The following is a 17,845-nucleotide window of genomic DNA, read 5'->3' as shown; positions in this document are numbered from 1 at the left end:
ACCAATTATAATTCAGGAATGATAACAGAAACCTCCCTTTTGGAGGGAGTCATTACTCTGTATTTTATTGAAGATAGAAGAATTCCAGTATCCCAGTGATAAAGTCCTACAAACAGGTCAAGTATCTTTTCAGCTTTGCAACAAGAGAGAAAGTACTTAAAAGACAGCTTCAGACTGTCTTTCAGTCTGAAGAAACCTTCCACTGCAGCCAGCAGCAGCTGTGGACACTCTGCGAGGTGAACAGTTAACCTCTCTGCCCTGGTTAGCTCAGTATGAAACAGGGATGTCCTTATCTTCCAGCACTTGAAAGGCTTTGTGTTTCAAAGCTTTCCTAAAACTAGAAAAATGTTTGCATTTCTGAAAAACAAGATACATTTAAACRGCATGCTAGTCCTTCAGAGAACACTTAGCTGGGCTGCTGGGTAAGGTTCAGCAGTACCGACTGCAGCTCTTCTCACCCAATGCCTGGTTTACAATTCAGTAATGAGTCCTGCAGCAGCTGCCTGAAATGATTTTGAAATTCCAACTTCTTAAAAATGGGGCAGGTACAGCTGTAGTGGGCTTTCTCCTGTGAGACAGACTTCTATTCCATGTTTCCGCAGGCTTTTCTGTCTCGCCCCCAAAACCTTAATGTTGCAGTAAGTAACATTTTCATACAGAAAAATGCTTTGTCTTTATTTCATTACCTACCATACAAAACATGGTGTTTAAAAAGCTCTGCGGTGCCTCCGTACTGTTATTCCCCTGGAATTTGGAGGAGGCGGCAGAGTTCACATGCAGTCAACGACATTGCTGGATCCTTGGCCCACATCCCGGATCTGGCTGCTGAGACAGGAGCACACGGCCACGCCTGCCCCTGCCCTGCAGTGTGACACAGAGCCGACGAGTTCCCACCTAAAGACGACGGTAAAGGAAAAAGGAAAAGGTAAGTTCTTGCCMATTCTGAACAGTATTTCTTGAAGTATTTCTTTCTTGTGGCCAAAACACTACTACACAGGCTCTTTCCTCTGAACAGAAATATACCCCACTAGTTTATTCTCACTCTTTCTCTGGCAAGTTCAGATTGCTTAGTGCAAAATCAGATTGAAACAACCACAGAACTTAGATTCTCATTGAATGAAGGGAAGAAGACAAGGAATGGACAGGAAAAGGACAAAAAGTAAGTGAATGCTTAAAAACAGGTGGAAAAAAAGAATTAGAAAGTATTCATCTTTTAAAATCGGACTTATGTCAYGCTTAAATATTTACAAGAAAAAGCCAGTGGCGTGAGCAGCACACCCACACCCCTGGAGTCATGAATATTAGTCAGTTATCACTAGGAACAACAAATATGCTCCTCCTGCACACTATTCCCATGATGTTGTGATTTCAGATAGGTAGATATCATTGGTTCATTAAGCCAAATGAAAAATTTTAAATTACCTGTTCACTATGGGATCAAATGCTTCCACTGTATTCAGGTATGCATTGCCATTATGACCTCCAACTGCAAAAATTTTACCCATCAGTGTTGCTATGCCAACTCCACCCCTTGGAGTCGTCAGCTCTGCTACATACTCCCATTTGTTACTGCGTGGGTCAAACCGCTCCACAGAGCTCAGTGGAGAGTTGTCATCAAAACCACCTGCAAAGAATCATCATATATTGGTATTTAGCCAGTTTCAGTGGTGGTGATATCCAGGATGCAAGTTATCTGGGTAATTCTCTGTATTCAGTGGGGTGGTGTCCCAGGCTATGTTTTTATATGAATCTTTTAAAAGTTCCTAAGGAAAAAAAAAATTATGTAACAGCTCTCAGTCTTGTCTGAGTATGATAGCTTCAAGGGAAGAGTCACCTAGAAGAGTGACAATTTTCTTCTTCACCCACTTTACAAGGAGTATTTGTATTATTTGCTCCTCGTGTTTGTACTGTATTTAGTGTTAATGAAGTCAGTGCTAACTTGGAATTTAAAAAAAAAAACAGCATAAGCACGGTCTTGATTTTATTTTGGCTGAAACAAAACCAGCTCTTGCACTGTTTTCAAATTGAAATAGTGCTGAAAACTATCAGGAAAAAGGCCTTCAAGTAAGACAGGCTGCAGTGAAACATCCTACTTTGTGGGGTAGATATAAAAGGAACAGGTAGCTAACCCCCAAAAAATCCTATGTTCTTGTTTTAATCATTTAAGATAATACACAAGATTTAAGTTTGACTGGTAGCTTAATCAGTGAACTGATGATGTGCTGACCATTGTTATGACAAGTGCAATTACGGAAGTACAAGCAAATGTCAAAACTCGATCGCAAAGAAAGCGCGCACACAGCCTGCTCCCCGTAATCACCACTATGCCAGACTTAACTTCTTCCCTCAGGAAAGCGGGTAAATGTAATGCTCAGTTGTAGTGCAATAAGGTGAGCTTTGATAAACAGGCAGTGGAGTAAGTGTAATCAATCTATCTGCCATGAAGCTAATGACATCTACGCTCAGAACAGAAYTGAATGCTTTAAAAGTATGTGCATTTATGAATAACTTTCATAATAAGGATACTAGTGATAAGTGAGTAGTCTCATGAGGATTTTCCAGGTAGACGTCTTGTTCTCAACAGTACAGCCCTCCTGAAACATGAAATACCAACTTCTTTTTATTTCCCTGCTGTTGCATCTATAGCTGTGCCCTGGTGGTTGTGCTTGCTTTCTTCTCCCATTCAAGAAAGTGCAGACCAGGTCTATCTGTTCCCTTTAGCAACAACCTACTACAGTAGTCGCCAAAAACAGCACAAAAAACACCATGCTCCTACTCACCAACAACATACAAGCAGCCATGGAGCTCACTAACACCATTGCCAGCTCTTCGCTGACCCATCTCTTTCACTTCGATCCACTTATCCAAATGGGGATCATATTTTTCCACACTGGAAAGAGATGCTACACCATCATTGCCACCCACAGCATAAACATGGTTCTGAAAAAAAGTTATTTAGAGAAAGATTTTTATACTTATATATATTCCTGTTTAAGAATTCTGACAATAGACCTATTTTAACAGCATGTAAATGCCATTCCCAGTAAAGCAAATGGAAAAGTTGTATTGTGTTCCAGATGCTTCGCAGAGCACACATGACAACGCAAGCATTAAAGCAGTGATGGATGCAGTACATTAAACATAGTAACCATGATGAACCAGTGTCTTCCAAATGAGACCAGAAGCATTAGCTTCCCTCTCCCCTCTTTTATGCCAGTATAATTAAAGGTGTCTTGATGACAAGCTCGCTCACAGTATCTGAAATATGGTTAAAACATGGAGCACAGTTCAGTGTGATAAAGGGTCAAACACCCTTATCCTTTGCACGTTTCCATAGGATTGTGATGGCTAGAAATGATCAGACCCACCAACTGTATTTTATTCAAAATCTTGCTGTTTTGCCTTGTAAGATGAATTTAAAAAATAGTCCTAGACGTAGGTTCCTCAAGGTTCATCCTTGACTTGGGAGAAAATAGTAACTTACCATGAGGGCTACAGAGCCAACTCCTCCTCTGGGAGTGTTCATCGGAGCTGTTCCACTCCATCGATCAGATTCAATGTCGTATCTTTCCACATCGCTGAAGCATGTGTTGTCATCTAAACCTCCTATTGCATAAATGGGGCCACYGAGGGAGGCAAGAGCAATTCCTCTCCTAGTAAAATCGCAGGATCAATACTTCAATGTGAATCCTTAAGGGGAGCGGGAAAGATGCATCAAGTGCAACTTTATCTGACTGGCAACAGTTTCAAAGTATGGGAAAAAAGTAATGAAAACCTAAAAGCAAATAAAGTTGAGAATAATATAACTGTCAAGTGAATAGGAGCTCAGCACTTGCTGGCTCTCTGCATGCCTGTCACTCTTGCAGCATTATGCAGAATGTCTCTTATACACTCACAGCCCCCCGTTAGGGGGCTCTCATGTTACCTTAACATCACCTCAGCTTTCCCAGCCACTTCTGTGTTGATCTTGTGATCCGCAACTAATAGAGAGGACAGTTGTGGCCAGAATTTTTTAGACTGCAAACAAGATAAGGGWCCTGGAAAATGCCATGGGATATCGTTCTGACTGAAGGTCGTAAGTCTGTCCGTGTATTATTTGAGCATTAGATTCCTACCTCAGTCCTAAATTTTATGCCTTCTGTCTGTCTTTGTTGTATCTGATGGAGATAAACCTGCTGATTTTAACTMTGTTAATGTAACTGCAGCTGTCATTGAGGAATTACTTTTTGGGAGTGATGTTAGTATGCACTAAAAAAAAACACAAACAAATGTATACTGGATATTAGAAGACTGACCTCTAGAAAGATTTATTTGTAGTTTCTTTCATTCTGTTTTTTAAGTCTGCGTTGCAAGAGTTGACAGATTTCATCTACGAAATCTCCCAATATGAGAGTACAATCAGTACTATAAAATGAACAGTATGCCATTAGAGAATTTAATGTAAAGAATGGTCTACAAGGTAAGTGTAAAGTTTCTACAAAGATGCATGATTTAACATTTCAGGAAAAACATTCTTGTCTTACTACATAGGGAGTAGCTTTGCAGATGTTTAGATCGGATAGGAGGAGGTGGAATCTTTCTACGGAATCAACATTGTGCAAGATCCCAAGCATATCTTAAATTGCCTCCGTAGATGGCATGTATCTGGCCCCATTAACGGTAGCAGGTCAAAACAACGTTACATTTTACCTTGGCCCCCAGTCAAGCTGTATCAGAAATTCGAGGAAATTAGTGTACCACAAAGCCTGACTAACAAGACCAGGTGATGCACGAGGAACACTATAACCAGTGAGTCAGTAGTACCCACAAGCAACTAGATGACCAATAGGCCTATGTTAATCAAAGCCATAGTTTTGATTAAGTTTCTCTGCTTTCAAAAGATCCTGTTCATTCTAGAGAGATTCACTACAATTAAAATAAGAAAGAACTTAGAGGAAAAAATCTCTTTGCTCAATTAAGTATTCTTACACCTTTGCCCTGGATTGGACCAGTGGAGCCTAGCCAAGGCACAGTAGCCATTCCACTTACTGGCTTAAGAAGTGATACAAAAATTGAGACTTGAAGTTTGCCAGGAATATGCTCGTGGTGGGGGAGGCAGAAGGCATTTCGAGGAGTCTAGGTTTTCTGCTTTGATTACATCACAACCACAAATAGCTTTAGGACTTGGTCATGCCCATCATTTTACTCCTCCTTGTACATGACACTGTTAGAAACAGGTTACAAAATTTAATGTAGAATTAAGGAGACAATTGATTTAAATGATAGTGGAAAGAAAACATTTAGGATTTGCCAGTCCAGTAGCTCTTTAGAAGAATCTAAGTGCCCAAAAGCAAGACAAATCCACTACATGACTTTCAATGTTGTAGTGCTTTTGGCCTTTTATGGCAAAAAAACCCAGGAGCTACTATTAGTTCCCTGGGCATCAAGTCTTTTGCCACTCACGTCCTGCTGGTAATGACCTCCGTCATTCTTAAAGAATCCACAAAAACAATTTCCAATTCCTTTATCTGGCTTAGCAAAAAATAACATTAACAGAGGCACAAAATGGAAGTCAAAGAACAATAACAACCAGTGTTACCAATTAGGGCTTTCTCTGGGAGAGAGGGATTCTACAGTCTTCCAGTAAAATTCCTAGTATGTTACTCAGAACTTGGTGCTGGTGCAAATACATGATGTATGCAAGTACGTGATGCAGATTTGTTTGCTCTGTGATAGTGTGTTAGCATTTAAGCCCCAAAATAGGGGGGAAAAATCTAAAAATAGCTGAGTTTGGAAACCAAATAAGGCCTGAGAATGTTTTCCAGCATTAACAGTAAATGATGAATCAAGAACTAGGACTTAAATTTTTTTCCCCCTGTTGGATCCTGAGACACGTACCTCTTTGTGTTCATTGATGCCTTCATCATCCACTTGTTTGTGAAAGGATCAAATACTTCCATGCTTCCTAAGTGTTCATTTCCATCATGTCCACCTACTGCATAGACTTTACCTGAAATGCGTACACATATTTAGATAGAGAAATTGCTTGGCAACATTTCAGTTTTCATTTATGTAATACCTCTGCCAACATGGAGAAATAAACTCAAGTAAACATTAACATCTTAAAGTTTTTCAGTATCAAATTCTTAAAAAGTTAGGACTTCATATTTTTATATGCTGTACTCAGACAGGTATCTGTTTTAAAATGGACTGCTATACAAATCTTGAAAAATTTATACAGGAAATCTTCATATACCTTATTAGGGTACTGCAGTTCAGATCAGTTTTGTACATTGACAGATATATCAATTGCTCTGTATTTTTCCTGCTGTAGCACAGAGACCACCATGTACGAGGAAGAGTTGAGTCATCGATGCTAAGCTGCTCTGGACTGCACAGACTTGGTTTCAGAAGACAGGAGTCCCAAAAATAAAGGTAGGTCTGCTCTTAGAACAGTTATGATCTTAGTGACTTGCCTAACAGAGAAAAGCCTGTATGGATTTACCTTTGAAGGAAGCTAGTATTAACGAAGACTGCATTACTATCCTATATAACATTGCTTTAAAAACAGATAGATAAATGTTAAATCACCTAATAAGCTAGCAGCAGGTTATATACAGAATTAATGTCTTTTCACTATCCATACTCTTATATTGTTAAAAAGTAATAACCCTATAATACGGAAGGAGCTATACAGAATTGAAGGATATTCACCAGTTAAGCCATTACAAGACAGATTAATTGACTAAAAGCACCAATTCCAGCAAAAGGAGCAAAGGAAGTGTCTTCTGAGTAGGGTTGCTTTGTTACTGACCTCCCACAGAGATCACACCCACGTGTCTTCTCCTACTGTTCATTTCGGGGCCGAAGAACCAGTTGTTCTTACTTATGGAGTAACATTCAATGCTACGAAATGGGTCACCTGATCCACCTCTACCACCAACACAGAATAGCACACCTAAAGAAGACAAAAGAGGTTTCTAGAGAACTAGTAGGAAAACATGAGATTAAATTTGTAGAGTGGATCAAAAACTATACAGTTTGAGATAGGTCACATTTCCTTTCCAGGGGCGTATTCATTGTCCTGTGTTTTGGACCTTGGGATTAGGCCTTCGTTTGGCATGCTGTTCTGACAATTAACTATCCATATCCTTGCAAAAGTAACATATATTTTAAATATGCCTTTTGTAATTTTCTTAAGGAGAGAAATACATTTTTAAATATAACTGAACGTAAAAGGGGGATTTGCAGTCTTATACGCATCACTCATTTTTGGTTTTGGTTAGGCAGAGAAAGTTAGCTCAACCTTCTCATACAAAAAAAATGTTCAGTATTTTCTGTAGAGTTTCAAGCATGCTGCCTATATAACTTACTTAAAAGTTCTAGCTTGAATATAGATACAGCTGATCTGGATAAATAAATACTGTTTCAAACAGACTTTAAAATTTTGTAAGAAAATGCAGCGCACAACCCAATCACCAGAAAAGTGCACAGTGGCTCTTCCAGTTGTGCATGAAGTCATTAATAAACATTTATACAAAACTAACTAACCCTAAACAGATGAGCTGCCCTTTTTCCACACCACTCAATACTGGATAATCAGACACACATTTAATTACCAGCAGTCTGCTTCCTTGGTGTTGTGCGAATGGAGTATTCAAAGTCTGGCACTGCCCTGCTGCTCAGGTGAAGGTGGTAGTTTCTTGCTTCATCCAGCAAATCCCTACATTTTAGATTCTGCTTGACAATCTCTTCCTTTGCCACAACACCCATAAGGAAACAAATGGGCAACAGAGGCAGTCGTACCTGACAGAAATGAACACAGTTGGAATGACTGGCTAAACTGACTGAATCTAACTATTAACAGCGATGCATAYGTACCAGACTGCAACCTCAAGAGCCAACCATCAGCCCCACACTCTTCATTAAAAGAGTAGCTATATTCCACTTGGCTTTTAGATTCTTCTTCAAGAGTAATGCTGGCATGAACATTCCTTCTAAGGAAAAAATCTTGCTATAACCATTTGTACTTAAGCAGTACTGAGGTAACTATCACTTTGTCCAGGCTGGGCGCAGGCAAGAAAACTGCAGCTGCCTGCGCTGGCAGGGTGTTAGCTGCGGCGCCAGCAGGCACATAAAGCACTGCACGGTTTCCTTCTGGATGTGATACAGGCAGAGACTGTAATTTTACCGGAATAGCCTATTTAGGACTAGTCTGTTAAGGATATGMATTTTTATTTCATTTATATGCCAGCATAAGAGGACTTTTGTTAGAATAATTCATCTTATTGGAGTGGCAATCAAAACTGATACACTCTGTCAGTGTGAACTAAGTGCATATTCAGGAAATATTGCTAGCACAGTAACTCCATTCTCTAGTGTGGACTTGGCCTGACAGCCTGCAGTATAAGAAAAAAAGTTGAGAGCCAACTGTTAAAGTCACCAGAGAACATAGGGCAGACCAGGCAGCGGAGAAGACTAAAAGAAACGTATAATGCAGTGTAGTTCACTCAAATTAGACTATGAAATCTTGTTGTCAGATTAACACCAGAATATAACACCAAGAACAGGTCCGAGATCATTAAATAGATYAATACTAAAATAGTCCCAAGAGGCAGAGACCCAGCTGATGAGCGCTAAGAGGACATGAGTGCACTGGCAGAGGTTTATGGGTATTGTGAAAATTCTTTTTACTGTACTAACAGACTTCAGTTTTTCCATTAGCCTTTGTTACTACAGTGTTTCCCTAGAAGACCTGGTGATCAAGCTTAAGAATGGTGAGGCTCTGCATGGGATGAAACACCTCTACCCACCCACCGTCGGCCAGTGCCTACAGTAATCCCCACTGCCAAGGCAGATCTGAAATAAGGTAGGCTTCCGAAATACTTCTTAAAACATCTTCCTCCCCACAGAGTAATATTTTTCCAAGTATTTTCACTTTATGAGAAAAAAACACAAGGAATATGAAGTATAAGCAGATTGGGGTGACAAAAGAAAGGCCTAAAGGTAACACTGCCTGACTTTATAATAGTTAGCTTGGGACAACATTGTCAAGGAGTTTTCCAGTTAGATCAGTAGCAATAGCGAAATAGTAGTAGTAGTGGTTTCTCCAGGCAGTAGAGTGGTTCTGTTACACTGTAAGTGTCCCCACCTTCCTGTCAGCAGGAGTCTCTTTCAGTGCTTCCTTACCTACTCGCTCCAAACTCATTTTTTTCTTTACTTAGGCCCTTGCTCTTTTTCAGCTGATTCAAAGCATCACCAACAGCCCTGCTAGTAGACTCATGAGGTTAATGATACACTAAGAACTCAAGGCTGACAAAAGTTCAGAATCGCGTTATAACAAAGTTAACCTGTAAGTCTGATTATGATGTGGGTAGCTTAGCTTTTTAACAACTGAATCTCAGTCTTGTTTTCAGCTAGCAAAAATGTCCAATGCCATTGGAAGCTCCATATACTGCTTGGTAAATAACCCATATTTAGAGTAAGGGTTTACTTTTTCATTGCTTTGTTCCAGACTTAGTTTCCATGAATAGGATAACGTAACACACAACAAAAATCAATCCATTTCTTTAAGAAAAAGCTCAAATTAATATTGCCCTTTATCAGTTGTATACTATAACTGTGTGCAAGTATACAACAACTTCATGCTGGTCTAGAGGAAACAGAAGCTTTTTAGAAGCCAGTTAATGAAGAGCTGTGATCTTTCATCATGAAAAGTGAAAAATGATACAAGACAATGTTCATGTCATGTACAATCAKCACACTAGTGGACTTCTCAGTACTTACGTAATGCACATATTAGCAATTCTGCTGAAGTGCAGAACTTTGTGAAGCAAAATATATAATTTTATAATTAATTAAATACAACTGAAAGAACACAAGTGTTCCTTCCTGCTAAGATTTTATAGTGGATGGGAACTGCTCCTCCACTCAGTGCAGATTCTCCATACCTGTCTCAAATACTGTATATTTCCATTAGTAGCACATGTGGAGTTTGAGTAACTCAAGTATATAATATTTGGCAGAAGATGGTTCTGAAGGATGTTTAAATAGCTTCAGTTGAGTTGACCCTTTCGATGCATTTATGAATTTCTTTCAGAAGCAATGGACTCTTAGTGAGTCCAGAGATTTGAATTAAAAACTCATTTTGTGGATCAGTAGTTTAGTTTTCTTAGTCTAGTGAGCATTAAAGGGTAGGGCTCACTCTTCTTGGTCTGCTGATACAGGTACAAAGTCTTAAATTAACAGGTCTTCTGTTAATTAAATATACACAAAATATTATAGAAGCAGACAGCTTGCTGACATATCTTCCTATTAGTGTTTTACTTCCTWATTGCGTAACAGAACTCCTGAATAGCTGTGCTTTGCTTTAAGTACAAATACTTACCAGCAAAGGAAATTAGTATTTCAGCTGTAGTACACGTGAAGTGACAGCTTTATGTTCTCCACCTCACTGTGTATAAATCTAGAGTTTCTGCTCTGGCAGAGAGAAAGCTTTTTGTTGGCTCCTAACGCCCCTCCTCCCCCCACATTAGCAGAAAGTCAGCACTCTTCTCTTTACAGGGCCTGGAGAACAAGACTTTGTCCTGATATTCAGGTCTAACCTGCTTCCACTCTGAACTAGCAGCAATGAATAACAGATGAGGCACCCATTGTTAAGAACATCTTTCTTCCTAAAAGCTACTTAACTGAAAACAGTTGACAGAGAAGTAAACCAGTGATGGGCCATGCACCGGATGCCTCATTCTACCCTACCTGAGCAAGTATTTCATCCAGCCACATAGCATGATGCTGCGGATTGGCCAGAAGCCACTTGATAGCAGCATTGTAAACTTGCTTTTCATTTTCTATATTCAGATCACTGGAGGACAAGAGTTTATGGAGGTGCTGCGGTGACACATTCACAAAGTCTTCACATTCCACCACTTCGGCAAAGTGTTCACAAGCATATTGATCGGCCATGTCCATCAAGTCAATGCGGTTGTGACTCTCTGCAAACGCCCTRACCGCCAGGCAGTTGGAGGGATGGAAGTGTAGCTTCATGTATTCACAGCAAGCTTTTGCTACAAGCTCCACTTGAAGAATGCAAGCGGCATACAAGAGAGGCTGGACATTATCGACAGTCAGAGTAAGTCGGGAGGAGTACACGAACCTCACGAGATCTTCTATCGCGTCACCATCGAAGTCCCTGATCTCAATCAACGTCTGCTTGGCTTCAGCCATTTCTGAAAGAAACATGGCTCTGAAATAAGGTATAACACAAGCTAGCACCAGTTTGTGGCAGGGGATGAGCTTTGAACCAACCTGCAAAAGAAAAAAAGGAAAACAAAAGACTTTTACTGGAATGTGAAAAACTCTGAAACAAAAGACAGTTAACAGTTAACAAAAGACAGTTACTTAGACTCAATATGCAGCAAGCTGCTTTATTTTATTGAAACAAATGAACTCCATTTGCCCCATATTTCTGGCATTATTTCAGTGTATCCCAGGCAAATTTCTGTTTTAATTTTAACTATCCACTAGAGTCAGGTAAGGCTGTAACACAAAAAGTCACTACCATTAACTTACTTGCTGAACTTTTTTTTTYCCCCCCAAGAGTCTGTTCCCATTTTTTAAGAAAGTTTTATTTAAGAACTTCAGAAGGCAGGAGGAGACTGCTAGGCAGTTGTTTGTTTTCCATTTATACAGAGACTTTAAAGGGAAAAAAAATTGTAAAGTGACATTTTAGACTACTTAAACCTCTGCATTTTTATTGTTGTTTTAGAAACTGGTAATTCCATTTACAGGAGCAAAATCCTGTAAAACCACAGCAATAAAGGTATTTAGAGAAAAACACGGAGACTATTAAAAATTACCCTTCAGGGCAAGCTTTACCAGAAGAGTGGATCACCCTGAGGTCAGCTCCCTTTTCTGCTAACACTGTGTCTCCACATGGTCTTTGGAAGTACAATTGTTGCTGATAAGCATACCAAGGAGAATTAAATTTGTTCTATTTCTTTATAGTATGCCCATGTTAAAAATTCCATCTTTACTCCTAAATAAACCACAGTCATGCTAAATATGTGGTAAACAAAACAAAACCGAGTTAAGCTTTTTTTTTTTCTCCCTCCCCGCTCCGCTAGAAGTCAAGAAAGGGATTTCTGTACAAACTGTGCAGATGTAACAGAAGAAAAAAATCTTACTGTGTTTGGCAATTTTTTTTATTTTGTTCTTTTTTCTTTTAATAGAAGCAATCTTTTTAAAACAAGAATACTGAAAAATTTATTACACCTACAAAGTTTCTTGGCCCCGATCTTCCCCTGGTGTGCAAGGCAAAAAGTGGTACAACAAAGTCCCATATGCAGCGTATGCAGGTAAGATACATAATAGTTGCATCATTTTAGGTAGGACTCAAGTAATCTGGCTTAAAACATCATTCAGAGAGCTTGAGTTGAACTCTTAACGTATTTGTTTTAAAATGCAATAACAAACTAAAGCCAGCCAGTCCTTGCTAAGGATTTTTTGGAGTTTATTTGCAAACGTGCACACTTACTTTTGAACAATCATGGTGTTACCTCAACTTTTTCTGTTGACTGGAATTAAACATGATGGGTTAAGGCAAAGAATACAGTTATTCTTCAGTATTAAAGCCCACCTGCAATTTGGAGCAACTAAGATGAGGAAACAATTTCATACTGAAATGTTCCACCAAGACAAGTGACCCTTGTAAGAACTGCTCTTGACAGACGTCAAATCCATCACACATGCAATGCTCTGCTGTACACAGCCAATGTAATGATATACCACAGCTGTTATTCAACTGAAAGCATTTCCACTTTGGCTGCAAAGAATAAATCTCTTCTGAAACAAAAGCAGAACATCGTTTCCAAAGACAACTCMACTGATTTTCCCTGGACATCTTAATTCCAGGGCAAAAAAAATATTCTAGCTGAATTGAATGTTTTAACTACRTGCAAGACTGTAAGATGGGGAAATTGCTTGCTGCTTCCTTAAATGAAGGAACTCCGTCCTTTTAAATTAATGAACCATAAAAAAAGACATTTACCTACTTAAATAAAGTTATTGTATACACTGAATGCTTTTAACATATTCAAATGCTTTAAAGAGAATGAGGAATTAATGCACTTAAATAAGCAATGCTGTTAACATTGCACTGGAGAGCCTTGCCTGCTCACTGCTGCTATAAAATTTAAGATTTACCAAGAAAAAAAGTTTCTCTTTATAAACATTTTCACACAAAATACTGAAGTAAGACAGGAGAGATACATTAGTCAGATTACTGCAAAACATAAGTGAAGGATCTTCTTCAGTATGGTTTTATTTCACCAACTTCTACCTTAAAAATTCATTTAATCTCCCAAGCCAGTATTTGTATTCTGCAGCACAGTCTAGCACTGCAACAGGCAAGAMAAGGCTACAGGAGTACTTCATCACTGGTGATGTTTTAGGCTCAAAACATGCATATTCATGCTCTAAGCATCAAGCAATATATGAAAAAAGTTCCCGTAAGAGATACTTTTTGACTGATCTAACAACATGAAGCACAAATGTCAGCAAAAGTTCCTATATAAATCGATTTAAAAGACTGCCAAAACGTGTCAGGATATAGTTCATCAATGCCTATATGGAACTCCTTATTTGAATTCATAGGAAAAAAAAAAAAGTATCTTCCTAAAAATAAGTTTTAATTTAGATTAACATTTAAGAATTTGATGCAAGTCTCTCAAGAGACAGCCACTAGAAAGACCACTATGTTTTAAACATTAATAAATGGTATCTCTATCATCGTCCAGATTCTTGTGTGATGTATTTATCCTCCTTTGGTTGAAAGCTATATCCATCATATTTTTATAAGGGACCTTAAATACTGGGCATTAAGAATTGTACAATACTCAATTGTACAATTCAACAGTGATAAATGTTTCAAAAATTGTGAAAATTTTGCCATTTTAACAGTTTAATTTGTATACTATTAACATTTAAAATTTGGGCTGCCTTAAATTCAATAATGAGTAACTTCTTGGCAATAACAATTGTGGTAAAATCAGATTTAATGAGGTCCAAYGGGCATATTATTTGATGCAAACAAAATAAACCTAAAAATACAGGATGTACTTCAAGGAAACTTCCAAAAAGTACTTAAAAACTTAGCAGAAAAGTTACTGCTCATTCTGCAATGTTGTTTCAACTCTATTCCGTTCAAAGGTGTTTTGGTTTACTGTTAAGTACACAGTGGAAGGGATTAGCTGTATAAAGCTTTAATGGCATATTGGTTTGAGAAAATGTCATTGGTGTAATCAGGCTCTCTGTAGTCCTGTTCTGGTATTTATTACTTCCTTACCTCTAAACTGAAATGAACAGAGATGTGATCTTAAGAGTCTCCTCAGCATTTTAAGCATCTCACCAAGGCTCAGTGTTAGTCAGCAGCCAGATCACAATTCAACAGACAGTGCAGTACTTTCCCACTGCTGTCTGAGCCCCACTCTGAGCATGTGTCGAAGAGTAAATTCTTTATACACAAAGTCTAACAGCATATACAAAACGTGGTGTTGGGAAGTAAACATGTAGCTCATGCTCTTCACGTGAGCTATAAAGGATAACCAAGAGGAAGCTTTAAAAATGTATCCCAGCAGATAACTGAAATCTAATACTAAAGACGGTCAACAAGCAGGATCCCGCAACAACACTCGTCAGGAAGTTTTCTTCAGAAAACATAGAAGAAACACAGAGATGTACCCAGCACACAGCTTTACGCAGTTCCGAAGCTGAAGCGTGGTGTCTCCTTCCTGAAGGTCATGGTGCCATCTCTGCATCCTCTCAAGCCTGGCTGATTCACAGGTGAGGTGTCAATTTTCTGYTCTATTGTAGATTATTAGGCAAGACTACTGAGTCTCACCGCAAGTTAATGAGGGTTTCCAAACGCTACCTAAACAAACTTACTTTTGTGCAAAACAAAAGGAGTACAGAAGAGGSTGAGCGGTCTTGTGCATGACATTTAGAGACTAGTGAAGATTAGAAACTGAGATCTTATTATACAAGACAGAGATGTAGAGCTAAGCCAGAGGATAACTTTGTAGAGATAAAATAAGGTGGCAAATGATTTTGACAAATGCTTTTAAATGGGACTTGACTAACAGTGAAAATAAATGCACCCAGGACAGATATAGCTTAGTTTTTATCTTGTTAAACTGAAAGTTCTCTTTCACCCTAGACAGAAGTTGCTGGATGAAATATTTCATTAGATAGCTATACTTTGGCAGGCCTGTCAGACTGGTATCAGAAGCCTAAATGGCATCTAAGAGGATTCTGCCTTAAAGATCTGTATTTTTCACTTTACAGTCACATTGCATTTTTAATCCTTCTTCCTAAACTTTAAATGTTACAGTGTACATTTCTGGATACAATCCTTCCCACCAAGGAGGATGCTGCTACTGGTGAAAAAAATTAACAAGGGACTGTGCTTTGGAATTAAGTAGCAGCTGCTTGCATGCTTTAAAGTTACATTTTTCAAAAAAGAGTAGGTATATTATCCACAAGTTGTCTGAGCTTGATCTTCAACAACTGCTATTCAATAGCAAAAGTGAATCTATCTGTTTTTTGCAACTTAGACTTTTTTTTTGTAATATACATCTTTCCCAAAGGCAGAAGCTAGTTATGACGTTACTTCATCTATCTGCAAGAAATGTCCAGAGACCTCTGCGAGATGCTACAGAACCACTATTTATGCTCAGAATACACTAAAGAGTTCACTAAAGATCTGTAAGACAGGGAACAGTACTACTGCTCTACGAATAATTACAACTAAAATCAGAAAGCCGTTAATTGGCTTATTCATTTAAAGAAGTTATAAACTTCCTGTATCTTGCTCAAAAATCATCTAGGAATATTGCCTGTAGGTTTAAAGTTTCAGGAAATGTCCTATCTGCTGTGAGGAACTAATTACAGTTAAGAGGCAAAGTCTGYACTGAGATTAAGAAATAGTGAAACAAGGATTAAAACTGAACTTTGGCATGACAGATGTCATTAGACAATCATGAAACAATTTCTCCTTTATGCAAGTGTTTATAATCAGCAAGAAGTCTCCTGCAGCTTAAATTTACCACTGAGTCACAGTAAAAAAAAAAAAAAAAAAAAAAAGTTAAGCAACATTTTATAATTAGCTCTTCGCTTAACATGTGCACTTGCTTTCTACCAGACAAAAATCCTCCAAGATATTCTTAACTAAAAAAGCATCCGTCTTTGAGTGATTCTGCTATGAAAGGAATATGCCAGAAAATAAAATGCAAAACAAAAAGTTTAAAGAATAATTTCCTAATGCATAAATCATTTTAGTTCTTCATAATATTAAAATCCGTCAGCACTAGTCTACCAATCTCCTTTTTAAGGCACGTTCCAACCACTAACACTTATTTTTGTTATAGCAGTGCTTTCTTTCAGCCTTCATCATTTTTCAGTCTGTAGTAATATAAAGGAATAGCAGCTACGAGATAGATTTCCTTGACAGACTGAAATTACATCTTCATTTTTAGATCAAAATGTTATAGTGGGTTGACTTGCAATTACAAAAAAAAAAGATATAACTGGGCTGATTGAATAAACAGAAGTGCCATTCAAATAACTTTTCCCTTTAAAAGTGTGTATTATCAGCACAAGTGTAACCTACTTAGTGAACAGCAAGTTCAATACAGAAAGCAAGCACACTTTAAAAGAAGGTACAGATTAAAAGAGGGGAAAAGATGATAGGTTCACTGAGAGGTCATTGCATCTCTCCAGAAAGAACAATTCATAGACCAAACAAACTAGAAAGGAAAACAACCAGGAGAAAAACAGCTGGCATGCATCTGCCACTCTCCTGCTTTCTAAGGAGCAGTACTGCAGGTAACATTTCAGATTTTGACTCTTCAGACCACAGTCTTCATCCTGCGCTCCCAGGGTTTATTATTGTTAAAATGCTAATACTGCAATTATTAATAGTACTCATCTAGACAGATGTTACCAGTTGATCTGCTATATAAGATAAAGCTACTAGATTATTCTTGCCTTTACAGATTTTATTCAGCCTATCATCCCCTTTTTAATSCAATCTTTCTTTAGAAAGAAGTGGCTACACTATTTTACTCACATCTGCTTAATTTTAAATATCTAGCTTTTTGATATCTTGAAATCAGAATTATCCTCCAGTTATTTAMTGTCACAGAATATATAATCATGTTTTGAAACGCAGCAGTTAAAGGAATACTCAGTTCTGACAACAGCTCTGTCAAAATTGCTCAATATCATAGTTCATGCACAAAGACATAAAGTTCAGTCCAGAAGCAATTATTCTCAACACATGAAAATGCCTGAGCACTACAGAAAGAAAAGCAAGCCCTCCAAAAAATTCAACTTAAATATATTGTTACCAGTTACTGAAAATCACTAGTTCAGAGAGCCTTACGACAAGATGTAATCTCTAGTCTCCATAGATTATATTCTTCACTTCAGGACTGGCAGCCAAGTTATACAGTGTAATATTCTGAATTTACCAAAATCGCTTCACACAGATAATACAACCATAACTTACGGCAAATTGAATTGCAGCCTTAGAAAAGTACATATTCAAAGCCAAGGTTCCCTAGTAGGAATATACATTTAACTGTTTATAAAATAAGACCTCTTCCTTTTTTGGGAGGGTAGGCAGAAAGGGAGAGAGGGATAAGGTTCCCCAAAATGCTTTTTAGTTTGACAGGCAGCTTCCATTTCATGGCTATCATGTCAGGGGCAACACACTATAGCAACCAGGTATTGCAATTCTGCACCCTCTGAGCATTAACTCAAATGTCAATAGCCTCTTGTGCCATTCTGCTGCTGCAAATAGTTTCTGCTC

The 17,845-nt window shown here is 38.2% G+C and overlaps 1 protein-coding gene and 1 long non-coding RNA gene across 4 annotated transcripts in view; one reads left to right on the top strand and one right to left on the bottom strand.

Moving 5' to 3' along the window:
- Positions 1-37: 37 nt before the first annotated feature.
- Positions 38-17,845, bottom strand: part of KLHL8 (kelch like family member 8) — a 28,507-nt gene continuing 10,699 nt past the window's right edge. The window contains exons 3-10 of one of the 2 annotated variants that reach the window (XM_085306276.1): positions 10,735-11,283; positions 7,599-7,785; positions 6,794-6,937; positions 5,878-5,989; positions 3,485-3,653; positions 2,781-2,940; positions 1,423-1,624; positions 38-894 (exon numbers count right to left, since the gene is read on the bottom strand). In XM_085306276.1, coding sequence (XP_085162402.1) covers positions 771-894; positions 1,423-1,624; positions 2,781-2,940; positions 3,485-3,653; positions 5,878-5,989; positions 6,794-6,937; positions 7,599-7,785; positions 10,735-11,283 — 1,647 coding nt within the window. In that variant the 3' untranslated portion in view covers positions 38-770. The remainder of the gene's footprint in view (positions 895-1,422; positions 1,625-2,780; positions 2,941-3,484; positions 3,654-5,877; positions 5,990-6,793; positions 6,938-7,598; positions 7,786-10,734; positions 11,284-17,845) is intronic. The other variant, XM_085306277.1, reaches the window with a different exon arrangement.
- Positions 907-10,923, top strand: LOC146595149 (uncharacterized). 2 transcript variants are annotated; one of them, XR_014895999.1, is made up of 5 exons: positions 907-925; positions 6,314-6,414; positions 8,704-8,848; positions 10,543-10,738; positions 10,837-10,923. It is a non-coding gene; the product is annotated as an uncharacterized LOC146595149 (long non-coding RNA). The 2 variants fall into 2 exon arrangements; XR_014895998.1 differs by lacking the exon at positions 907-925 and having other exon boundaries at positions 6,024-6,414.

Source organism: Rhea americana, unplaced genomic scaffold (genome assembly GCF_003343005.1).
Source record: "Rhea americana isolate MKP2758 unplaced genomic scaffold, rheAme1 scaffold_237, whole genome shotgun sequence".
Classification (NCBI taxonomy): Eukaryota; Metazoa; Chordata; class Aves; order Rheiformes; family Rheidae; genus Rhea; species Rhea americana.
This window is presented reverse-complemented; position numbering and strand designations above follow the sequence as displayed.